Consider the following 26,232-nt stretch of genomic DNA (forward strand, 5'->3'; position numbering starts at 1 on the left):
ACGTTTCGTAACATGAGTAATGATTACATTCCACTGGTGCCTCTGACGTTTTATCACGCTACTGCTCTTGTGACTTATTCCTCTTTCGTCGGCCAACCAAGAATAATACAGTGTTCTAATTCTACACAGAAGTTGTCCGGGTAAGTTTTTGGATATGGACACATTGTAGCTATCGTAAATTAGATTTTTGGGGATATAGGCTATTTGATAGCTGATAAAAATGTTTGCGTTTTCCATATATCACCAACGTGTATATATAGGCCTGTGTGGCAATAGTTTAGAAGTTGTCAGTGACTGAGTGCAGATCACAGTGTGGAATGAATGTCAACAATGGCCTACTGAATGAAGCCTTTGTCTGACTACTCATCCTGAATTTCATTCCGCTGCTCCATGATAGCTCCATACATTCATCATGGAGAAGAAACGCGAGTTTGACCGGAGCGATCCGGCTACGGAAGCCTTGCCTACTCCTATTCAACGTATGCTGTAGGTTAGGTCGAATTAACCTTTTCCTTTGTAAAGGCTAGAGATTTAAACTTTCACTTACTCATGATAATCCTGGTGTTATATCTACTCTATTCCCAAGCGTATCTTAAGCTCTTCACAACAACTCATTAAAGTGCATTTTTTGCTCTATTGACTGCAAAGGCAACCTTATAATCAAGTTTGTTGTATTCTAACTAATCGCCTATGAGACTCAATCATTTTTATTTATTATTTTACCTTTATTTAACTAGGCAAGTCAGTTAAGAACAAATTCTTATTTACAATGACGGCCTAGGAACAGTGGGTTAACTGCCTTGTTCAGGGACAGAACGACAGATTTTTACCTTGTCAGCTCGGGATTCAATATTGCAACCTTTCGGTTACTAGGCTACCTGCCGCCCCAAATGGCTCAATGTCAAAATCTGGACCAACTCAACAGCAATATTTATAGCATTGATCTATTTAGTGATAATTCTTGCCACAATCCCAAAATCGTTTGATATTACACAAACATATGGCTAACTTTGAACTTGTATCAAATGCAAAAACACTATCAAGCCATATCTCATGGCGAAGAGAAGAAAAGGCAGCTGAATAGCATCTGTGAAATCCAAAGAGTAGCAAGTAGAGACAGCAACATTTGGATTGCAATAATCTCGCTTAACCAGAACTAAAATCTTGCATTATTATGTTTGACGAGAGATTAGGATTGCAATGATACGGTTAATGTATTAAATGCCCTTTGACCATATTAATATTTCCAGGTGTGTGCTGCTGCATAGGTCTTGACCTAATGTGGTCAGAAAATGTATTTTTCATTTTTGAGAGGTTTATAACACATGTATTATGTTTTTCAGAGTGAAGATGATGTGGGTTCTACTTTTAGTGGCATTCCTGAACACTGGAGCGGTCCAGTGTCAGAGATCCTCGCTGAAAGACAGTAAAAGACTGGACCCAGAGGTCAACATGAACATTGTGAGTTAGATCAAATCAATAACAGAAGCTGTGTTCTCGTAAACAAAGTGGCCAAATACTGACAAATTGTATTTATCCAAACAGTTTTTTTCAGACAGCCTTCAAATACACTACTGGACTGCATGGTTCATAGAGCTCATTAACAATTCATAGAACTAGGCAATCTTCTGGGCCACACGAACAAATAGTCATGGTGGTTACCTCATGTGGGGAGTACTGTGTTAGCCCACATTCTGCCCTTTGTACCCCATATATCTCATGAGTTATTTCAAGGAATGTCATAACATGTGATAATGGGGCTGTTGCCGTGACTGTTTTACCCGCAATCAGTAGTCATGACTGCAGTCAAATGAGCAACTAGGCTTCTCCAAAACTGCACTCTGATGTCGCTGATGGTCTTTAGTAGCCTACCAGACTTGCTAACGGCCAGTCGCTAATGGCCTGGTACTCAGCGCTCTATTTAAGCAATAAGGCATAGGGGGTTGTGGTATATGGCACCCCGAGGTGCCTTATTGCTATTATAAACTGGTTACCAACGTAATTAGAGCAGTGAAAATAAATGTTTTGTCATATCCGTGGTATACGGTCTGATATACCATGGCTGTCAGCCAATCGGCATTCAGGGCTCGAACCACCCAGTTTATAATGTCCCTCTAATCACTCTGACATTTACATTTTACATTTTAGTCATTTAGCAGACGCTCTTATCCAGAGCGACTTACAGTAGTGAATGCATACATTTCATTTCATGCATTTAAAAAAAAAAGTTTTTTGTACTGGCCCCCCGTGGGAATCGTAAATGCCATTGAAAATTGAACCAAACACTTCTTGAGAGCCCTGGCATTCAGAGTTTGAATAGAATAGGCTCACGTGTTGCAGAGTGAGAGCCAGCTTCTCACAGCTGATTTATGCATGGAATGAAATAAGTGTTCGTATAAGCCCATGTTGCATTTCTATAGGATATGCAATTGCTTGAGAAAACAACAGAGTTTTGATGGCTTCTATTAAAAAGAAGAGGATCCCATCAGCGTTCTATAGGCTAGGCCTACTATATTTATTCCGCAACTTTCCTAATATTAAGCACATTGCTTCGCTTTGCAACCGGAGTAGCCTACCTGGCTGGCATGTAAGTGAACCGCGGGAAAAGCGGCCTCCTTTCGCTATTCAAGTACCTATGGATGACTTTTTAATTATTATTTATATATTTTTTCTGCTCCGACAGATGCATGATAATGGCCCATTCAAAACTAATTTCACAAATATATTATAATATGTAAAGACAAGATTAAATTGAGAATAGTCTGAGGGGTGAGAATATTATCACATGAATGATGCCCAGTGTGTGCAGTCTAAGGCAAGAAACAGCAACTTTTTCCCCCCCGACTTTTTCAAATCATAGTGGCATGCGTCATGTAGCCTAGCCCATTGGCCTATATGTTTTGATAAGGTTTGTATCACAACTAAAGGGATACCCATAGGCCTAGAACCCCTAGAACAGGGTTGGAGAGTCCAAAGCCTACAGAGCCTAGTGAAACGTGATCTTGTAAGCTCAGTCATTGCACAATTGCGTGTGAAAACAGAATTTTGACTGCTGCTATAGCCTATTTATTGCTCAATTCTTAAAATTAGGCACATAAATTCACTTTACAACTGGTGTAGCCTACCTGCACTAAAATACTGCTGGATTACAGGCCTTTGGTCACTTAGTTCGGTTGTTTTCTTTAAAAACTGCTGGGTTATTGATGCTGGGTTATTGATGCTGGGTTATTGATCTATGACCCAGCGGATCAGAAGACTAGAGGTGTAGTTTAGTAGGGGCGTGGCTTTCAGATAGTTTGTTTTAGCCACCCATGAGAGTAAATGCCATTCCTGTTCATCTGTTTTGTAGACGGGTTGGTTGTTTAGCTACGAAACCGACGCTTGCGCAACTATGGGGCAAAACAGACAGGGTTGGCTTAGATTGTTGACAACAAGTAAGCTACATTTCCTCTCCAATGTTTATTGAAAACATAAATAAATTTGCACAATGAGCACTTGTCTCTCAAATACATTGTTACAGTTGTTGGTTAGCTAGGTAGTGAATTTTAGCCATATTAGCATTGACATGAAATCAGTCAAAACACCTCAAAGCAAGACATGGTATCAATAACAAGATGAAATGGCAGTTTCTTGTCATTCTTGCTAGCAATCTGGCCATCCAGAATCACAACAACACACCCCATGGAAGCGCGTACATCGTATTCATGACATTGTCAGCTAACCCATCTATAGTTATCACATATTGAACATTTACATTTTTGTAGCTTCAATGAGGCTTACAGCAGAGTGTAAATTCCCTAAAAGACTATTTGAATCCCATTGTTGGGTACAATAAGGTGTTGTACCTTATTATAAGAAATACTCTTCATGTTATAGAAGAATGTGTAAAATGCAGTAAATTAAAATTTGCAGTATGTTAATTTAACATGATGAACAGGAATGACATTTATGCTCACGGGTGGCCAATAAGATCTGCCTTAAAGCCACACCCCTAATAAGACACTCCTCCTGAAAACAACTTAAGGATTTCATTAAAAAAGGCCCAGCTGCTAGGTCAACCAAGCATGAGAGTAAAAAAATATCCAATTAATGGTTAAATTAACCCATGTTTGGGTAATCACAACCACCCAACATGTTGGGTTATTCACGCAACCCAACTGGCTGGGTCAAAATAACCCAACATGTGTTCTGTCCACTATTTAACCGGCACTAGGTTACCAAATAACCCAAATTTGGTTGTTTTTAGCCCATAATTTTTTAGAGTGTGGCATATTTAAAATGTAACCGCTGGAAGCACTTCCTCCATTCGCTTCTTTGAGTGCAAGCTACGGATTACATGTTTTGAATTTTTTTGATATCACCTTTATTTAACCAGGTAGGCTAGTTGAGAACAAGTTCTCATTTACAACTGCGACCTGGCCAAGATAAAGCAAAGCAGTGCGACACAAACAACAACACAGAGTTACACATGGAATAAACAAACATGCAGTCATTAATACAATAGAAAAGGTCTAAATACAGTGTGTGCAAATGAGGTAGGACAAGGGAGGTAAGGCAATAAATAGGCCATAGTGGCGAAATAAATACAATATAGCAATTAAACACTGGAGTGATAGATGTGCAGAAGATGAGTGTGCAAGTAGAGATACTGAGGTGCAAAGGAGCAAAATAAATAACAGTATGGGTTTGAGATAGTTGGATGGGCTATTTACAGATGGGCTATGTGCAGTGATCTGTGAGCTGCTCTGACAGCTGGTGCTTAAAGTTAGTGAGGGAGATATGAGTCTCTACAGCTTCAGTGATTTTTGCAGTTCGTTCCAGTCATTGGCAGCAGAGAACTGGAAGGAAAGGCGGCCAAAGGAGGAATTGGCTTTGGGGGTGACCAGTGAGATATACCTGCTGGAGCGCGTGCAACGGATGGGTGCTGCTATGGTGATCAGTGAGCTGAGATAAGGCGGGGCTTTACCTAGCAAAGACTTATAGATGACCTGGAGCCAGTGGGTTTGGCGACGAATATGAAGCGAGGGCCAGCCAATGAGAGCATACAGGTCGCAGTGGTGGGTAGTATATGGGGCTTTGGTGACAAAATGGATGGCAGTGTGATGGACTGCATCCAATTTGCTGAGTAGAGTATTGGAGGCTATTTTGTAAATGACATCGCCGAAGTCGAGGATCGGTAGGATAGTCAGTTTTATGAGGGTATGTTTGGCAGCATGAGTGAAGGATACTTTGTTGCGAAATAGGAAGCCAATTCTAGATTTAATTTTGGATTGGAGATGCTTAATGTGAGTCTGGAAGGAGAGTTTACAGTCTAACCAGACACCTAGGTATTTGTAGTTGTCCACATATTTTAGGTCAGAACCGTCCAGAGTAGTGATGCTGGACGGGCGGGCAGGTGTGGGCAGCGATCGGTTGAAGAGCGTGCATTTAGTTTTACTTGCATTTAAGAGCAGTTGGAGGCCACGGAAGGAGAGTTGTATGGCATTGAAGCTCATCTGGAGGTTAGTTAAGTGTCCAAAAAAGGGCCAGAAGTATACAAAATGGTGTCGTCTGCGTAGAGGTGGATCAGATAATCACCAGCAGCAAGAGCGACATCATTGATGTATACAGAGAAAAGAGTCGGCCCGAGAATTGAACCCTGTGGCACCCCCATAGAGACTGCCAGCGGTCCGGACAACAGGCCCTCCGATTTGACACACTGAACTCTGTCTGAGAAGTAGTTGTTGAACCAGGCGAGGCAGTCATTTGAGAAACCAAGGCTGTTGAGTCTGCCGATAAGAATGTGGTGATTGACAGAGTTGAAAGCCTTGGCCAGGTTGATGAATACAGCTGCACAGTATTGTCTCTTATCGATCACGGTTATGATATCGTTTAGGACCTTGAGCGTGGCTGAGGTGCACCCATGACCAGCTCTGAAACCAGATTGCATAGCGGAGAAGGTACGGTGGGATTCTAAATGGCCGGTGAGCTGTTTGTTATCTTGGCTTTCGAAGACCTTAGAAAGGCAGGGTAGGATAGATATAGGTCTGTAGCAGTTTGGGTCTAGAGTGTCTCCCCCTTTGAAGAGGGGGATGACCGCGGCAGCTTTCCAATCTTTGGGGATCTCAGACGATATAAAAGAGTAATAGGGGTTGCAACAATTTCGGCGGATCATTTTAGAAAGAGAGGGTCCAGATTGTCTAGCCCGGCTGATTTGTAGGGGTCCAGATATGGGGGGGTGCATTCTAAACCAAATGTAATTCCACACATATATTAGTAGGCTCTATTTAAAGACTATATTAAATTGCGAATAGTCTGATGGGTGAGATTATTATAATGTGCTTGACAAATTGTGAATGAGAGAATGTGTGCATGCAGCCTGTGCAAAACATCTGAGCAGAGCGTATGCCTTTCATGCAATCTTTTTTTTTCTTCTTTCAAATCATCATTAGAGACACATCAATGATGTGGCATCATGCAGCCTTGGAATGTATTACAAATGAAAACATTTAGCCTAAGGTTTGTATCACAACTAAAGTTTCATAATAGCCCGAAGATGCTGAACGTGTTTACATTAATTAACGGCCAATTACTGTGAGACCGGCAGTTATTTGCATGGGAGTTACCGGCTGACAAAATGTCATGGGAAGTCCCTCTGTCATGTGTTGAACTTCAGCATAGATGTATCTTTAGATAGGACAATATCACAGCCATATGATATACATAAAATCTTCAGTCTAAGATCTGTCCTAATAAAACAGAAAAAGCTATATAAAAACGTGTAAAGTGCAGTGTAATATATTTGTCTGTATCCTCTTGCTCCAATGTTTCTATATAATAATTATAATGCTAATAATAATTATCATTTAATAATAATATTAGTAATAATAATTATTATTATTATTAAGGTGTAATAACCCTTGAATTGATCTTGGGTTGTTTGTTGTAAGCTAAAAGAGTTTTGATGGGCATTCATTCACTTTTCAAGAATGGATTTTAAGGGACAAACGGTGATTCTGTGTGCTTAGTGATATCAGTATCATTTGTGCTCTAGGAGCACATACAGGCATACAGTAGTTAAAATATTTGACATGGCAATCAATCAAATGTATTCACCACAATTTGTCAGAAAATATATCATGTATGTTTATTCATATATGCCAATGGTAAAATAAACGTGTGGATTTGGGCCTGGTGCATGTCAATGGTTATCCTTAAATCTTTGATTAGCACAGTAACACAATATCATGATCCTGAATCTAGTGTCTAGTTAGTATACAGGATTTGTCATTGGAAACTACAGTCTCAGTGATATAATCCTAATACAATTCCCAGTAGCAATGGTTCTCACATGCTAATGTTTCTTTCTCCCATTGAAAGCCTGCAAGCACATACCCTCTCAATAGCTCTTCTCCCCACATGCAGGTCACGTGACAGGAAATTATTTTCAATACTCCCATTTCCCTATGTAAAACCAGACCCAAATGAGACAGAGCAGAACACCGATTCTCCCCTCCACCCCTGGGCCTCTGATACCTCCTCAGTGTGTGTTGAGCCAGCAGAAGGTTTATCACAGTCCCACAGTCAGTAGAATGTGTAAACTTGCAGCATAGAGGGAGACAGGAAATGGTGGTGGGTATTAATTATGCATGGCTAGATTGCATGGCAGGCCTGGCCGGAACCAACAGGCTCACATGCTTTCTTTTGAAGGTCCAGATTAGCGTATATATTATCTGGGAATGGGCGTGTGGGAGGGAATGCAACAGGGGAAGAATGGAATTTTTTAGTGACATGATGACTAGTAGAGGCAGCGGAAATAATGTTGTCTGCTTGAATTTTACTGTAATTTCACAGTGAGTAAAGTATGGTAATAGGGCTGTAAAATAAAGTGTTACCATAGAAACCCCTTCTGTCAGAATTCCAAATATGTTTGACTGTTTGTTTTTGTCTTCTCTCTCTCCCACACAGAGTGAGATCATCAGGCATTGGGGCTACCCGACAGAGGAGCACGACGTCGTCACAGAGGACGGCTACATCCTGAGTGTCAACCGGATCCCACACGCTCTGAAGAAAGGTGACGGTATGTATAAAAGGGTTCATGGCCATAGCATGGGTTTAATTCATATGGTCAGTGGCCTTAACTCTTTTAAACACGGAGTAGAGGTCTGCATTGACGTGCAGTTTGGAAAGCCATGGCCTCAAGCCCTGTAATCAGATCCACATATCAAAGACCAACACACACACACACAAACACCGTGACTAACATCTGAAGTGCTGATATTTCCCACATTGTCAAACATTAGTACTGAGTCAAGATCCAAAATTGAAGTGGTCTTCAGCATTAGTCACTCTGACAAGAGCGGAGGAGGACTCCATTTCTATATAATGCGATTGCACCGCCCAGCCTACGCCTGACCTTTTGTTGTCAGAAGGTGGCTTGTCCTGTCATCACGAGCTATAATATCACATGCATCCAGTGAGGCTGGCTAGCTGCAAATAGTTTACCTCTATGCTTCAATCATTTTGAGCCCAGACTATGATTGAATTGAATTTCTGTGGTGTTTTTATTTGTTTGGTATTACTCATAATCCGTCCCTAGCTTGAGCTGTTTCAAATGTAGCTCGGATCATTTTCAACCATCTCATTTATTAGGCTTTTGTTCAAATGTATTTACAGTGTATTTTCAATATGTGATGGGAAAAGTAACAGTTACAGTAATAAGGAAGAAATGATATGCTTTAGTGTGTTAGGAATGCATAATGGTATTAAAAGTTTTAGATTTCTTCTTGAGAGCAGTTGTTGTCTTACAAGTTTAGGCGAAAATACCGTGATCCACCGCTTCTGTCAGACAGAGCCACACTCGCTCTCCGGTTCCTACGAATCAGTATTCAGTTTCTCTTGCCTGTGTTGCCGCTATATTTCATTAATAAGCAAAGCGATTGCTAAACCTCACACTAATCTCATTGGGGGAAACCATTCGAGTGCAAAACAAATTCAGATGCTATAAACTATGCTTTTTCCTGAACACAGTGCCTCATATCATTCTGAGCAAGAAGTCATGTTCTCGACACAGATCTCTCTGTAGGTGAATTTAAGTGCCTTGAGTATGAAACACTGGCCTTGGCTCCGGTCTTGTTTTTACTCCATTGGATTACTTTCCAAAACATGAATTAGTAAATGAACTACTTCAGTTGACCCTCTCCAATGATTTAAAATGCAAATTCAGTTTAGTGTTAATATTGACATTGGTTTGTCATTAGAAATGCTTCATAAACTAGCCAGGGGTTCCACTTGAAAGATACCCCCCAATACATGTGATATGCCAGGGTTGAGCTAGTCTGGGGAGTTAAAAATCTCAATAATATATTCTGATATCCTCTAAATAAGTAAGGAGCCATCATGTTGTTTGTATCTCTTGATGCCTCTCGCTCCCTGCTCTATAGTATGTGGCAGCAGCAGCACATCCAGTCAGGGAGGCAGCAGGGCTCTGTGATAGGCTGGAGATGCATCTCATTTCCTGTTGTCCCATTTCCCCTGCACACACGGGAGAGCGTCTGGATCACTCCAAAGGAACACAGCAGAGCTGGAATTATTTCAGCCCCCAGATGGGGTTTTGTTCTGAAAATCGTGCTAGTTAGAAGAGCTAATGTTAGAAATCTTTGATGTTCAATCTAGGAGAGATACTGTAGATTTGGTATTTTTGCACACAGCTGCATTGTGGCGAAGTGGTTGAGACATATCATTCATAATGTAGAACATTTGAACAGATAACACTGTGTTTGTCTTTGACTATACATTAGACTATTGTTAAAACAAAATCCCTCTTTGTCCCTTTAACCCCTTAGCTATTGTAACAGTGAATGGCAGTGTTTTAATACTAAAATAAAACATAGATACTTAATAAACACACACACCCATTTCACTGTAAGACAACAGTCAGGACTTCGCATCAGCACCCACTACAAAGCATTATGTGTGTCTCTTGGGATCACCCGGGAGTTATGTTAAATCTAACAGTAAACCGATAATCTCATAGATAACCTCACCTGAATACCATATTCATAATGTATCAAAAATTCAAGTAAAGTCAGTCTCGGCAACAAGGTAGGCTAGGGGTCCATTCCCTATATCAATGTTCATTGATAATGTACACAGATTTGCAAGTGTTCTAGCAGGTGCAGTGAAATGCTCCGACAGTGCAATAGAGGGATAGTACCCAATCCTATCGTCTAATGGTCTGTTTATGCCACAGATCCTGTTTCTGACAGATATCTGGGATTTTTAAAGCTCCCAAAAATGCACTGGGAGAGTGCTGAGCCACAAGGAGAAAGGCTGCCCTGCAGCTGGGATGTACTGTAACTTGGACAGACACGCCCTCTGGTGGTGACAGTCAACACAACACTTGAATTATGAATCGACCAGTTATAGTTAAATCCACTTTCAGTTTATGTATTTTTGGTCATGTTAGAATGTGAATGGATTCTTCAGCCATGTTTGAGACGAATGGATAGATATTACATAACCACTATGTTATGCCTATGTTTACTTTGCTACAATATTCACCCTATAGCATTATGCTCAATTAAGTCAATTTCTCATCCTCCTAGATCCCAAGCCTGCAGTGTTCCTCCAGCACGGTCTCCTGGCCGCGGGGAGTAACTGGGTGACCAACCTGCCCAACACCAGCCTGGCTTACCTGCTAGCCGACGCTGGCTACGACGTCTGGATCGGCAACAGCAGGGGAAACACCTGGTCCAGGAGACACCTCACACTCAGCCCTGACCACAATGAGTTCTGGCAGTTCAGGTAGCTTCAAAGATTCATTCCACTTGTACTGATCCTTGCTTGCGCTTCACGTCATGGCTATGCACCTCGGCCTGGATATACACTCAGTGGCCAGTGTACCAGTTAGGTACACAAAAATGGTTAGCTCCTACAGAGAGTCACGAGGCTGTGGCGCAGTACAACAGCGGTGCGCAGAACGGCATCTCGGAACGCACAACTTGTCTGTCCTTGTCACAGATGGGCTATTGCAGCAGATGACCACACCGGGTTCCATTCCTATCAGCTAAAAACAAGAAGAAGTGGCTCCAGCAGGCAAGCCATCACCAACACTGGACAATTGAGGAGTGGAAAAACATTGCCTGGTCCGACGAATCCCGGTTCCTGTTCCGTCATGAAAGAGTCAGGATTTGGCGAAAGCAGCATGAGTCAATGGACCCATCCTGCCTGGTGTCAACAGTACAGGCTGGTGTTGGTGGTGTAATGGTATGGGGAATGTTTTCCCGGCACACGTTTGGTCCCTTGATACCAATTGAACAACGTTTTCATGCCCAGAACAATTCAGGCTGTTCTGGAGGCAAAGTTGGATCCGACCCTGTACTAGACCTAATAAACTGACCATATGAGTGTATATCCCCTGTGCTCACCAACAGAATCACAAGAGGTTATAGTAGAAACACATGATATTGTATAAAATGTCTATTTAAATAGTCTTATTATGGCATTTACTGAGTTTCTTCTGTTCTTATTCTTCAGTTATGATGAGATGGCAAAGAAGGACCTGCCAGCAGTGGTCAACCACATTCTGAAGACCACAGGCCAGGAGCAGATCTACTATATCGGCCACTCTCAGGGAACCACTATTGGTGAGATGGCTTGATTTTTGGTTTTGTGTCATATTACATGAAGCAGAATATTTTTCACCTGTAGTTTGGCACTGGTATCTATTCTACACTATGGTTTACCATTTTAAACCATTAAATGTTTTTCTGACTGCTTGTCTCTGTCCCCATAGCTTTTGTTGCATTCTCTTCCATGCCTGAGCTGGCAAGCAAAATCAAGATGTTCTTCGGCCTGGCTCCAGTGGCCACTGTGGCTTTCACTGCCAGCCCCATGAGCAAGCTCTCCATCTTCCCTGATTTCCTCATTTGGGTGAGTAGAAAATTACTTTTTCTTACATTGTATTATGTCACAATTTATTCATACATACGTCTAACCTGTGGCTTACCTAACTTTGGCGGAAGTTCTTTTTATTTAAACAATCGGTCAAAATCTTTGATTATTTCAATACTGACTAATACTAATCCATTGTTTGGTTTCTGTATGCTAGGATGTGTTTGGGAAGAAGGACTTCATGCCTCAGAGTGCTCTCATCAAGTGGTTCGCCACCAACGTCTGCAGTAAGAAACCTCTTAGTGAGCTGTGTGGAAACCTCTTCTTCGTCCTCTGTGGCTTCGATGAGCTGAACCTCAACATGGTGCGTCTCCACCGCTCTCACATTTTCATTATCGCTTTTAAAAAAAATTATTGTACAGTACTACTGTTGTAGACTTCCTTAAATCTACTTTCCTCAAGCCAATTCTATAGGTATGAATGAAGATGGGGGAAGATGTTGATTTCTATATTTATTTGTTTTTGTCCAGACTCGCACACCTGTGTACACCTCCCACTGCCCAGCAGGGACCTCAGTGCAGAACATGATTCACTGGTCTCAGGTAAGAACATACCTGATGAGAGCCTATCAAAACACACTGGATCCAATATGATTCACCTCACTTCTTCAAACCTATACATCCCGCCCCAACCCCTGTTTGTTTAAAACTGTCATGTAGGCCTACCCTAGATGGCAACCTATATATGCAGAAAGGCTGGGGTGCAGCCAGCACAGTCTGAATGGAGAATGAGTTTGCTCTTCTGAAACCACGCAGTTCTAATAGCTCCTATACTGTACGAGCCTCCATTTCCTGAGCCCTAGCCGTGGAAGTAAGACGTCCAGTCAAAGAGCAGAGGGATCAGAGCAGACACAGCTTTGGATTAAGTTCGCAGCTGCAGTCAGATGTACTCCCCGACTGACTGAGTCTCCCGGGCAGACTTTACTCACAACACCCTGCTCTGATCCCCCTGTCTGGGTGCCTTTGATGTTCCTTTCCCTTTTACACATCTCATATCCTCCCTTACCAATCCCTCTATTCCCCCCATCCTCTCCCCTCCACCCCCCAAGCCTCCGCTCTGTCATCACTAGGGTTGCTTGGCTACAGGTCATTTACCAAAGTTACTTGAATCTATGGCATCTTTGGTAATTTATACTTGAATAACTTATTTTTTAAATTTTATATATAGTATTCATTTTCATATATACTCATTTTCCTATATATGTGTCCATATTGTCCATGAGTTTCTACTGGATATACTATGGTTCCAGAGAAAATAGCATAAATAATTTTAAAAAGCATCTAATCAACAATAGCATTATTTTGTATTAACTATGCAAATATTCAAACTACAGTTTGGCTCCAAAACATTTACAACAGACATATTGACATAGTAAAATAAATACAATTATATAAAAATGTTCCACTTTGTCATTCTTTTTCATTTTAAAATCATGGCCAAACTGATTACAGACATATGTGATAATCGGAAGTACCCAAAAATACCTTGAAAGTTACAAAAATTCTGGTTGTTTCCAGTTATATACAGTGCATTCGGGAAAGTATTCAGACCCCTTGACTTTTTCCCCATTTCATTATGTTACAGACTTATTCTAAAATGTATTAAACAGTTTTTTTCCATCATCAAACGACACACAATACCCCATGATGACAAAGCAAGATCAGGATTTTTTGTTGTTGTTGTTGCTAATTCATAAAAAAAAAAAAAACGGATCACATTTACATAAGTATTCAGATACTTTACTCAGCACCTTTGGCAGCGATTACAGCCTCGAGTCTTCTTGGGTATGACGCTACAAGCGTGGCACACCTGTATTTGGGGAGTTTCTCCCATTCTCTGCAGATCCTCTCAAGCTCTGCCAGGTTAAATGGGGAGTGTCGCTGGACAGCTATTTTTAGGTCTCTCCAGAGATGTTTGATCGGGTTCAAGTCCAGGCTCTGGCTGGACCACTCAAGGACATTCAGAGACTTGTCCCGAAGCCACTCCTGCGTGGTCTTGGCTGTGTGCTTAGTGTTGTTGTACTGTTGGAAGGTGAACCTTCACCCCAGTCTGACGTCCTGAGCGCTCTAGAGCAGGTTTTCATCAAGGATCTCTGTACTTTTCTCCGTTCATCTTTCCCTCGATCCTGACTAGTCTCCCAGTCCCTGCTGCTGAAAAACATCCCCACAGCATGATGCTGCCACCACCATGTATCACCGTAGGGATGGTGCCAGGTTTCCTCCAGACGTGACACTTGGCATTCAGGCCAAAGAGTTTAATCTTGGTTTCATCAGACCAGAGAATCTTGTTTCTCATGATCTGAGAGTCTTTAGGTGCCTTTTGGCAAACTTCAAGCAGCCTGTCATGTGCCTTTTACTGAGGAGTGGCTTCCATCTGGGCACTCTACCATAAAGGCCTGATTGGTGGAGTGCTGCAGAGATGGTTGTCCTTCTGGAAGGTTCTCCCATCTCCACAGAGGAACTTTGGAGATCTGTCAGAGTGACCATCGGGTTCTTGGTTACCTCCCTGACCAAGGCCCTTTCCCCTGGTTGCTCAGTTTGGCCAGGCAGCCAGCTCTAGAAATCAAATCAAAATCAAATTTATTTTTATATAGCCCTTCGTACATCAGCTGATATTCTCAAAGTGCTGTACAGAAACCCAGCCTAAAACCCCAAACAGCAAGCAAAGCATGTGAAAGAAGCACGGTGGCTAGGAAAAACTCCCTAGGAAAAACTCCCTAGAAAGGCCAAAAACCTAGGAAGAAACCTAGAGAGGAACCAGGCTATGAGGGGTGGCCAGTCCTCTTCTGGCTGTGCAGGGTGGATATTATAACAGAACATGGTCAAAATGTTAAAATGTTAAAATGTTCATAAATGACCAGCATGGTCAAATAATAATAATCATAGTAGTTGTCGAGGGTGCAACAAGCACGTCCGGTGAACAGGTCAGGGTTCCATAGCCGCAGGCAGAACAGTTGAAACTGGAGCAGCAGCACGGCCAGGTGGACTGGGGACAGCAGGGAGTCATCATACCAGGTAGTCCTGAGGCATGGTCCTAGGGCTCAGGTCCTCCGAGAGAAAGACAGAGAGAGAGAAAGAGAGAATTAGAGAGAGCATATTTAAATACACACAGGACACCGGATAAGACAAGAGAAATACTCCAGATGTAACAGACTGACCCTAGCCCCCCGACACATAAACTACTGCAGCATAAATACTGGAGGCTGAGACAGGAGGGATCAGAAGACACTGTGGCCCCATCCGATAATACCCCGGACAGGGCCAAACAGGCAGGATATAACCCCACCCACTTTGCCAAAGCACAGCCCCCACACCACTAGAGGGATGTCTCCAACCACCAACTTACCGTCCTAAGACAAGGCCGAGTATAGCCCACAACGATCTCCGCCATGGCACAACCCAAGGGGGGGGCGCCAACCCAGACAGGAAGACCACGTCAGTGACTCAACCCACTCAAGTGACGCACCCCTCCCATGGACGGCATGGAAGAACACCAGTAGGCCAGTGACTCAGCCTCTGTAAAAGGGTTAGAGGCAGAGAATCCCAGTGGAAAGAGGGGAACCGGCAAGGCAGAGACAGCAAGGGCGGTTCGTTGCTCCAGCCTTTCCGTTCACCCTCACACTCCTGGGCCAGACTATACTTAATCATAGGACCTACTGAAGAGATAAGTCTTCAGTAAAGACTTAAAGGTTGAGACTGAGTCTGCGTCTCTCACATTGGTAGGCAGACCATTCCATAAAAATGGAGCTCTATAGGAGAAAGCCCTACCTCCAGCCGTTTGCTTAGAAATTCTAGGGACAATTAGGAGGCCTGCGTCTTGTGACCGTAGCGTACGTGTAGGTATGTACGGCAGGACCAAATCGGAAAGATAGGTAGGAGCAAGCCCATGTAATGCTTTGTAGGTTAGCAGTAAAACCTTGAAATCAGCCCTTGCCTTAACAGGAAGCCAGTGTAGGGAGGCTAACACTGGAGTAATATGATCAAATTTTTTGGTTCTAGTCAGGATTCTAGCAGCCGTATTTAGCACTAACTGAAGTTTATTTAGTGCTTTATCCGGGTAGCCGGAAAGTAGAGCATTGCAGTAGTCCAGCCTAGAAGTAACAAAAGCATGGATTAATTTTTCTGCGTCATTTTTGGACAGAAAATTTCTGATTTTTGCAATGTTACGTAGATGGAAAAAAGCTGTCCTTGAAACAGTCTTGATATGTTCTTCAAAAGAGAGATCAGGGTCCAGAGTAACGCCGAGGTCCTTCACAGTTTTATTTGAGACGACTGTACAACCATCCAGATTAATTGTCAGATTCAACAGAAGATCTCTTTGTTTCTTGGGACCTAGAACAAGCATCTCTGTTTTGTCCGAGTTTAAAAGTAGAAAGTTTGCAGCCATCCACTTCTTTATGTCTGAAACACAGGCTTCTAGCGAGGGCAATTTTGGGGCTTCACCATGTTTCATTGAAATGTACAGCTGTGTGTCGTCTGCATAGCAGTGAAATTTAACATTATGTTTTCGAATGACATCCCCAAGAGGTAAAATATATAGTGAAAACAATAGTGGTCCTAAAACGGAACCTTGAGGAACACCGAAATTTACAATTGATTTGTCAGAGGACAAACCATTCACAGAGACAAACTGATATCTTTCCGACAGATAAGATCTAAACCAGGCCAGAACTTGTCCATGTAGACCAATTTGGGTTTCCAATCTCTCCAAAAGAATGTGGTGATCGATGGTATCAAAAGCGGCACTAAGATCTAGGAGCACGAGGACAGATGCAGAGCCTCGGTCTGACGTCATTAAAAGGTCATTTACCACCTTCACAAGTGCAGTCTCAGTGCTATGATGGGGTCTAAAACCAGACTGAAGCGTTTCGTATACATTGTTTGTCTTCAGGAAGGCAGTCAGTTGCTGTGCAACAGCTTTTTCTAAAATTTTGGAGAGGAATGGAAGATTCGATATAGGCCGATAGTTTTTTATAATTTCTGGATCAAGATTCGGCTTTTTCAAGAGAGGCTTTATTACTGCCACTTTTAGTGAGCTTGGTACACATCCGGTGGATAGAGAGCCGTTTATTATGTTCAACATAGGAGGGCCAAGCACAGGAAGCAGCTCTTTCAGTAGTTTAGTTGGAATAGGGTCCAGTATGCAGCTTGAGGGTTTGGAGGCCATGATTATTTTCATCATTGCGTCAAGAGATATAGTACTAAAACACTTTAGTATCTCCCTTGATCCTAGGTCCTGGCAGAGTTGTGCAGACTCAGGACAATGGAGCTTTGGAGGAATACCCAGATTTAAAGAGGAGTCTGTAATTTGCTTTCTAATGATCATGATCTTTTCCTCAAAGAAGTCCATAAATTTATTACTGCTGAAGTGAAAGCCATCCTCCATTTGCGAAGGCTGCTTTTTAGTTAGCTTTGCGACAGTATCAAAAAGAAATTTCGGATTGTTCTTATTTTCCTCAATTAAGTTGGAAAAATAGGATGATCGAGCAGCAGTAAGGGCTCTTCGATACTGCACGGTACTGTCTTTCCAAGCTAGTCGGAAGACTTCCAGTTTGGTGTGGCGCCATTTCCGTTCCAATTTTCTGGAAGCTTGCTTCAGAGCTCGTGTATTTTCTGTATACCAGGGAGCTAGTTTCTTATGACAGATGTTTTTAGTTTTTAGGGGTGCAACTGCATCTAGGGTATTGCGCAAGGTTAAATTGAGTTCCTCGGTTAGGTGGTTAACTGATTTTTGTCCTCTGACGTCCTTGGGTAGGCAGAGGCAGTCTGGAAGGGCATCAAGGAATCTTTGGGTTGTCTGAGAATTTATAGCACGACTTTTAATGCTCCTTGGTTGGGGTCTGAGCAGATTATTTGTTGCAATTGCAAACGTAATAAAATGGTGGTCCGATAGTCCAGGATTATGAGGAAAAACATTTAGATCCACAACATTTATTCCATGGGACAAAACTAGGTCCAGAGTATGACTGTGGCAGTGAGTAGGTCCAGAGACATGTTGGACAAAACCCACTGAGTCGATGATGGCTCCGAAAGCCTTTTGGAGTGGGTCTGTGGACTTTTCCATGTGAATGTTAAAGTCACCAAAAATTAGAATATTATCTGCTATGACTACAAGATCCGATAGGAATTCAGGGAACTCAGTGAGGAACACTGCATATGGCCCAGGAGGCCTATAAACAGTAGCTATAAAAAGTGAGTGAGTAGGCTGCATAGATTTCATGACTAGAAGCTCAAAAGACGAAAACGTCATTGTTGTTTTTTTTTTTGTAAATTGAAATTTGCTATCGTAAATGTTAGCAACACCTCCGCCTTTGCCGGATGCACGGGGGGTATGGTCACTAATGTAACCTGGGGGTGAGGCCTCATTTAACACAAAGAAAGAGTCTTGGTGGTTCCAAACTTCTTCCATTTAAGAATGATGGAGCCCACTGTGTTCTTGGGGACCTTCAATGCTGCAGAAATGTTTTGGTACCCTTCCCAAGATCTGTGCCTCGACACAATCCTGTCTCGGAGTTCTATGGACAATTCCTTCAACCTCATGGCTTGGTTTTTGCTCTGACATGCACTGTCAACTGTGGGACCTTATGTAGACTTTTTATTTATTTTATTTAACCTTTATTTAACTAGGCAAGTCAGTTGAGAACAAATTCTTATTTACAATGACGGCCTACCCCGGCCAAACCCAAACCGAGACGACGCTGGGCCAATTGTGCGCCGCCCTATGGTACTCCCAATCATGGCCAGTTGTGATACAGCCTGGAATCACGCCTTTGCACTGAGATGCGGTGCCTTAGACCGCTGCGCCACTCGGAAGCCCAGGTGTGCCTTTCCAAATCATGTCCAGTCAATTGAATTTATCACAGGTGGACTCCAATCAACTTGTAGAAACATCTCAAGGATGATCAATGAAAACAGGATGCACCTGAACTCAATTTCGAGCCTTATAGCAAAGGGTCTGAATACTTACGTAAATAAGGTATTTCTATTTTTTATTTTTTATTTGCAAACATTTCTAAAAACATGTTTTCGCTTTGTCATGATGGGGTATTGTGTGTACATTGATGAGGGAAAAAATCATTTAATACATTTTAGAATAAGGCTGTAACATAACAAAATGTGGTAAAAGGGAAGGGGTCCGAATACTTTCCGAAGGCACTGTACCTTCCCTTCACAACCCTAGTCCTCACCCATTCAGGATGCATGGCTCGTCTGTTCATTGCTTGCAACAGAGGTTTTCATGGAAACCGTTACATTATGAAGGGGGATATGTCAGAGGAGATTTTCGCTTTTATTTTCATGTTTGCAAATTTAATGTCCCAGATACTTTTTGATGCAGGGGAGTTATTATTTATGTCAAACCGACACTGATTTCACAAGCAACTGAGCAAAAACAGACACTCAGGACATAAATAAATGATCTCAGACGTTGATAAATTATTCCTCAATGTTTCTGTGTCATAAATTATTACTTCACCCTGTTTATGACACAGTTTCACACCCAAGTCAACTATCATCGACATTCCGCTGTGTGAAAAGGAGCGGCACAGACATTCCTGCTGCGCACAGACTTATTGACTTAAACACGCCCATTTCCCCCACTCAACGATTCAGTGTTGTAGAAATGAATGGATCTTGAGTAAAGGTCAATCCCAGATTTACCAAAGACAACTTTAACCTTACTGAAGGTTACCTATTGTTGGACATGGTGCACATGGTACTCTCCCATGGGCAGATTCTGCTTGTAGACCGACGGATCTGCCGGGGCTGAATAGGATCCGTGATATGACCAGCAGCGTTAGTTACATTTTAGTTTTTTTTTGTCACTGGTTATTTGGACGTATCAGGATTGGGTGAAGGTGGTGCTTGAACTGCTTTGCACTTGTGTCTTTTGCGAAGGTGGAGATTTTGTCCATTTCTAACATGTATGAACACAGAAGTTGATCACGCAGCTGACCAAATTCCGTAAGATTTTACTTCTGGGTTAAGATATTCTACCTTTACATCCAGGACCACCACGTGTTCAGCTACCTAGAGTCCAAATATTTTTGATGTGTATTCTTTTTACAGGCAGTGCATGGTGGAAAGCTGATGGCTTATGACTACGGGAGAGCAGGGAACATGGCTCATTATAACCAGGTAAGGCCAGCTCAGAGCTCCTTAGTCTACCACAATACACACACACCACTTCACACTGAAGTTGTTTTCCAAAGCTCTCAGAAGCTCCCACCTCTTTCTGAAAGTACCTTCTCTTTACTGCTCCGTATCCACTGTGCCCTTATGGTCAATCAATGCCTTTAGCTGACATCTAGTCCATTCTCCCCCCCCCCCACCTCCAGTCGACCCCCCCGCTGTACAACATCCAGGACATGAAGGTGCCTACAGCCTTGTGGTCCGGAGGTCACGACACCCTGGCTGACCCTAAGGACGTTGCCGTGCTGCTCAACCAGGTCCCCAACCTGGTGTACCACCGCCACATTGAGCACTGGGAACATCTGGACTTCATCTGGGGTCTGGACGCCCCCCAGGAGATGTACAGTGAGATAATCAAACTGATGAGTCAGCAGGACTTGGTGTGAACAGTGGATTGACAGGGAGAAATATGGCCCGTTTTAGCCTCAGCTCTCAGCACACTAGCTGAAGAGACTTTAATACTGTATCTGAAACATATTGGGAGACATGTCACAGCGCCTGGGTGCGAGTGTGTACACGTTTGTGTGTTTGACTATAAGCATGTGTAAAAGCGAGTATTCGCGTGTGTGAGTAAGCCATGCTCTCAAGGAGCAATAATCATTTACCTCTAAATTGGGATGGTGAGGAAAACAAGCTGTGAGTTTAGGATTCAGTGTTGTGAGGAATCCTCTATTTTGTGATTTTACTACCACAGTCCTCTCTTTCAGAACACTTGAATGGATTTTAATGTCCGTAAAACAAAATAATGTAACCTTTAACTAGGTAAGTCAGTTAAGAACTAATTCTTATTTACAATGATAGCCTACTGGGGAACAGTGGGTTAACTGCCTTGTTCAGGGGCAGAACGACAGATGTTTACCTTGTCAGCTTGGGGATTCGATCCAGCAACCTTTCCGTGACTGGCCCAACTCTCTAACCACTAGGCTACCTGCAGGTTATGAATGTAGCTTAAGTCATTGGTACATTATCATGAGAAAGGTCCGGGGTCCAGTTCAACATACAGTACCTCTCTCTACAGAACTTGCACTTTTCAAACTGTCATCACCAGGACTTTATTGCGGTGTTGTGTTGGTTAATGTTGCTGTGCCTTTTTTAATCAAACACATTCAATTTGTGTTTACCTGTCCCTACTGACACTTGTCATTTTGTTACAGAGATGAAGTATTTTTATTGGATCTTAGGTAAGGAAGGGAGCCGACCAAAGAATGACTGATGTGTTTGTTCATTCATTTTCTACTTCCGTTGTGTTAGAACACTTATGTATGCTGCTTTTTAATGTATCCAACTACTCAATAAAAATTCATTCAATCTGTTGTACAATTCAATTTATTGACAACATTTATTGAAAAGTGCTTAAGAAACTGAGTATCTACTCATAGAATGCTTTAATCTGTAACAATGTTTAAATTCACTTACTCCTATGTACAATATGAAAACCAGGAACTCATCCGTTTCTAATTTACATTCATTTTGCTAAATATTTTGAGACGCATAGTATAAATTAATGTCATATTTCAAGGAGGTTCAACCATTAGACTAAAAACAATTTCTTGGCCATTGATATTGGTATGAACTTTAACGAATGGTTGCTAGACAGCTGAGGCCAAAGTGTTGAGTACGAACCATAGATTGTATACATATGAATAGAGATCCTTCCTCCGTCAGACAAAAGACGCCTGACGAGAAGGTGATGTTGCCATGGTGAAAAATTCCCCATCGTCTGCAACCCTCCCTTCAGTCAGGCTTTTTCAGCATTGTAACAATCTTCTTGAACTGCAGTCTCCTTGCTATATCCAGTGGAGTCTCATCCTCCTAAAGGACAGGATAATACATTATATTACCGCCAAAGCTTAATGAAATAGTAACATAAAATGTCCTCTTATGCTTTGTCAGAGGCGTCGAGCAGGTTAGAGAAGAGATTAATAAGCTTACCATAATGCACTTTGCAAAAGTGACCTCATACCTACTTTGTTTTTAATAGAAATGTCTGCCTTTTTCTCCAGTAACAGTGGAACGAGTCTGTGACTCTTCCTCTGACAGACATAGTGAAGACCCGTGTTTCCCTGCTGAAATACACAGTGAACACAAAGGTCAAATAAGTCACACAGAATGATCAGTAGCTCATTCTAATATTACAACTATATACTTCATCTCAGTACTCACATAGTCCACAGCGTCAACCTCCACTTTAGTGCTCAAAACCAGATTCATTAGTTTCACATTCTTCCTTTGCTTGTCTTCCTGTTGAAAGGAGGAAGGTTTATACCACAGTCACCAACAACAACACTTTCCTATTGCTCTTACAGTGTAGTTGGTGTGGCTGGTCTGGGAGCCTTGACTGATGAGGAGAGACTTAAGACTTTGCCCCACTGTATTCTAAGGTCAGCGTTTCAAAGTATATCCTACCAGAATGAGGTATCCAATCAACAGAATTGGCATGAGGATAGCGATCATCAGGTAATCCAAGAAGGAGAAGGTCCTCTTTGCAGCATAGTGCAAACATGTCCTCTGTTTCTACAGGCAGACAGGGAGAGAGAGCATGGATCAGTGCCACACATTTCACAAGACGCCCAGTTTTGGCAGGCTCCTCATTGATAACACTAACATATTTCTGTATTGTTTATATAATTGCATCACCTAGTTGAGGAACATTCTCATTTCCATTGTAGATTCCTACAAACAGTGAAGTAAAGGTCACACTTGGTCTGATAGTATCCTTTTTACCTAATATTTACATATAAATGACAGTGACATAGTAAATAATAACTACTGTTTGTGTATTTGGTAGTCATAGAAACAAGCATAAATAAAAGTTACTGTCCAAATGTCTCAGAACTGCATTTCCACTACCTTGTTTCTTATAGCTACATCTGCCTTCAGGTCCAAAAGGTACTTGACCATTTGGATGTTTCCACATCTGCAGGCAGCTATGATTGGTGTATCGCCAGATTCCTCATCTTGAACATTTAAAGTCTTGGCATCCTCTTTTACAATGTGGTACACCTTTTGAAGGTCGTTATCGTAGGCAGCTTGGCAAATGGGCTGCGGAAATAAGCAAATGGTAGCATGTAAAGTAACTTCATAAACCAGTTCATGCATTTGTAGGCTATGTATGGTAAATCAATGCATGTTGATTCGTCTTGATTTCACACCTGGGTCAAGGCTTTATTGAAGGATAAACAGACCAACAATGAAACAATGCCAACATCAGATAGGGTAAGTGAGCCTACTACTTGACCGCTGGCTACGTCCTTTCCGTCTTCAAGAGAGCGAGAGTTGCACCCCTTCTGAAAAAACCTACACTCGATCCCTCCGATGTCAACAACTACAGACCAGTATCCCTTCTTTCTTTTCTCTCCAAAACTCTTGAACGTGCCGTCCTTGGCCAGCACTCCTGCTATCTCTCTCAGAATTACCTTCTTGATCCAAATCAGTCAGGTTTCAAGACTGGTCATTCAACTGAGACTGCTCTTCTCTATGTCACGGAGGCGCTCCGCACTGCTAAAGCTAACCCTCTCTCCTCTGCTCTCATCCTTCTAGACCTACCGGCTGCCTTTGATACTGTGAACCATCAGATCCTCCTCTCCACCCTCTCCGAGTTGGGCATCTCCGGCGCGGCCCACACTTGGATTGCGTCCTACCTGACAGGTCGCTTCTACCAGGTGGCGTGGCGAGAATCTGTCTCCGCACCACGTGCGCTCACCACTGGTGTCCCCCAGGGCTCTGTTCTAGGCCCTCTCCTATTCTCGCTATATACCAAGTCACTTGGCTCTGTCATATCCTCACATGGTCTCTCCTATCATTGCTATGCAGACGACACACAATTAATCTTCTCCTTTCCCCCTTCTGATAACCAGGTGGCGAATCGCATCTCTGCATGTCTGGCAAACATATCAGTGTGGATGACGGATCACCACCTCAAGCTGAACCTCGGCAAGACGGAGCTGCTCTTCCTCCCAGGGAAGGACTGCCCGTTCCATGATCTCGCCATCACGGTTGACAACTCCATTGTGTCCTCCTCCCAGAGTGCTAAGAACCTTGGCGTGACCCTGGACAACACCCTGTCGTTCTCCACTAACATCAAGGCGGTGACTCGATCCTGTAGGTTCATGCTCTACAACATTCGCAGAGTACGACCCTGCCTCACACAGGAAGCGGCGCAGGTCCTAATCCAGGCACTTGTCATCTCCCGTCTGGATTACTGCAACTCGCTGTTGGCTGGGCTCCCTGCCTGTGCCATTAAACCCCTACAACTCATCCAGAACGCCGCAGCCCGTCTGGTGTTCAACCTTCCCAAGTTCTCTCACGTCACCCCGCTCCTCCGCTCTCTCCACTGGCTTCCAGTTGAAGCACGCATCCGCTACAAGACCATGGTGCTTGCCTACGGAGCTGTGAGGGGAACGGCACCTCCGTACCTTCAGGCTCTGATCAGGCCCTACACCCAAACAAGGGCACTGCGTTCATCCACCTCTGGCCTGCTTGCCTCCCTACCTCTGAGGAAGCACAGTTCCCGCTCAGCCCAGTTAAAACTGTTCACTGCTCTGGCACCCCAATGGTGGAACAAGCTCCCTCACGACGCCAGGACAGCGGAGTCAATCGCCACCTTCCGGAGACACCTGAAACCCCACCTCTTTAAGGAATACCTAGGATAGGATAAAGTAATCCTTCTAACCCCCCCTAAAAGATTTAGATGCACTATTGTAAAGTGGTTGTTCCACTGGATATCATAAGGTGAATGCACCAATTTGTAAGTCGCTCTGGATAAGAGCGTCTGCTAAATGACTTAAATGTAAATGCTGTACTGAGAAGGAGCCCTTCTGTAGCCAGTGGCAGATAAGATGAGCAGCAAAACAGGTAATTCCTGTCTCACTTCAGTTATAACCGTGAGACAACCGGCCAGCCCCTCCTTAGGTCACATCCTTAAAAAACACAGATGACACCTGAGAGCGGTCAAATACAGGTCACCTCCGGTTTCTGTCAGATGGCTAGTGAAATATCATAGCCTATATGGGTATGGCCAACACCGCCCTTTAACAAGACAAAACATCTGTGGCAGACCCCAAGTGACGGGGTGCAACTTTCACATGACCCTCCCAAATAGTGAAATTGCATTTTTGTCCCCCCCCCCTCCCAGTTTTATCATTGCCTGTGATACAAAAAGCGGCATCAGTGTGCTTTAGGACCATGCAAATGCCTCAGAGCGGTCGGCTAGGCTGTTTGGTGGTTTCAGCCAACTAGATTTAGGGCCGCGTGGACACCACAGAGCGTGTGAACAGAGGCAGCTGTTGTCTATGTGTGTTATGCTTTTTCTCTGAGTTGTAAAAGCAAGTAGAACAGAAAATGACTACTTTTTATTTAACTGATGTAGCTGCCAAGGTAACTGCTGTTTGACTTAACAGAAAAAAATGAAAAAAAAATCCCAGTGCTGAGCTAGTAGTGTAACTGACATGTAACATGAGCTAATGTTTGATCCCCTCTCGACTCAAGTTCTATCTTAAGTGAATGAACAAGCTAGCTAGCTAGTAACTAGCTACCACAGCCAGTTCAGCTCTAGCCTCTAGCTATCTGTCAGGTAGCAGTATCTAACAGTTGTTGTGTGTATGGAAATGTTTTGTAGCTTTTGTTTTGTCCCCTTTCAACAGAAGTAAATTAACTTGGCTCGTTTTCGCCAGTTGATGTACCATAGAGCTAGCCAAAAGGTGGCTAACATTATATATTATTTTTTATCCTCAATCACAGTCAGTATAGCAATGTAACATTATTGGTCTGTCAGTTTTACTACATAATTCTCTACTTTTCATGCTGACACGGTATAAACAGCTCTACAGGCTTCAGTGTCATGGTGGACACTCAGTAGAAAACACTATGCTCATCATGTCTTAGCACGATTAGGTGGTGACAGCAGGGTCAGACAGCCAGGGAAGACCAGTCTACCGAGCTCAGGTGAATTTTACAGATGCAACACTTTATTCTCTCGGTGCAGCAAACACTGGACAAGCCAGAAGCTTCAAAGATTGAAATTATTTTAAGGCCATCTGACAAACCTCAAGTTGATTTACAAACTGTACCTAGGGTTGATAGAGGCTTTTCCCGATGACACTAAACATGT

The 26,232-nt window shown here is 42.8% G+C and overlaps 2 protein-coding genes across 5 annotated transcripts in view; one reads left to right on the forward strand and one right to left on the reverse strand.

The window, feature by feature from the left end:
• On the forward strand, nt 1-21,448 carry LOC106578958 (lysosomal acid lipase/cholesteryl ester hydrolase). Of its 2 annotated transcripts, none has more exons than XM_014158282.2 (10): nt 1-140; nt 1,344-1,461; nt 7,948-8,059; nt 10,587-10,785; nt 11,518-11,627; nt 11,777-11,913; nt 12,092-12,238; nt 12,405-12,476; nt 20,001-20,069; nt 20,270-21,448. In XM_014158282.2, the coding sequence occupies exons 1-10, from the start codon at nt 13-15 to the stop codon at nt 20,507-20,509; spliced, it is 1,332 nt and encodes a 443-aa protein (XP_014013757.2). In that variant the 5' UTR covers nt 1-12; the 3' UTR covers nt 20,510-21,448. The 2 variants fall into 2 exon arrangements, with proteins under 2 accessions (XP_014013757.2, XP_014013758.2); XM_014158283.2 differs by lacking the exon at nt 1-140 and adding an exon at nt 300-486.
• The window catches only part of ankrd22 (ankyrin repeat domain 22), a 7,110-nt gene continuing 2,309 nt past the window's right edge, over nt 21,432-26,232 (reverse strand). The window contains exons 2-6 of one of the 3 annotated variants that reach the window (XM_014158284.2): nt 22,974-23,165; nt 22,530-22,637; nt 22,287-22,364; nt 22,091-22,189; nt 21,432-21,935 (exon numbers count right to left, since the gene is read on the reverse strand). In XM_014158284.2, coding sequence (XP_014013759.1) covers nt 21,858-21,935; nt 22,091-22,189; nt 22,287-22,364; nt 22,530-22,637; nt 22,974-23,165 — 555 coding nt within the window. In that variant the 3' untranslated portion in view covers nt 21,432-21,857. Of the gene's footprint in view, nt 21,936-22,086; nt 22,190-22,286; nt 22,365-22,529; nt 22,638-22,973; nt 23,166-26,232 lie in introns of all 3 variants that reach the window. The other 2 variants (XM_045702418.1, XM_014158285.2) reach the window with 2 other exon arrangements.

The sequence above is a fragment of the Salmo salar genome, chromosome ssa19, assembly GCF_905237065.1.
Source record: "Salmo salar chromosome ssa19, Ssal_v3.1, whole genome shotgun sequence".
NCBI lineage: Eukaryota > Metazoa > Chordata > Actinopteri > Salmoniformes > Salmonidae > Salmo > Salmo salar.

Excerpts from the sequence above, each read along its gene's own strand:
- LOC106578958 (XM_014158282.2), top strand. The coding sequence starts at position 13 with ATGAGTAATGATTACATTCCACTGGTGCCTCTGACGTTTTATCACGCT. Across the intron at positions 11,628-11,776 it reads CTCTCAGGGAACCACTATTG|CTTTTGTTGCATTCTCTTCC; the intron begins GTGAGATGGCTT and ends CTGTCCCCATAG. Across the intron at positions 20,070-20,269 it reads ACATGGCTCATTATAACCAG|TCGACCCCCCCGCTGTACAA; the intron begins GTAAGGCCAGCT and ends CCCCACCTCCAG.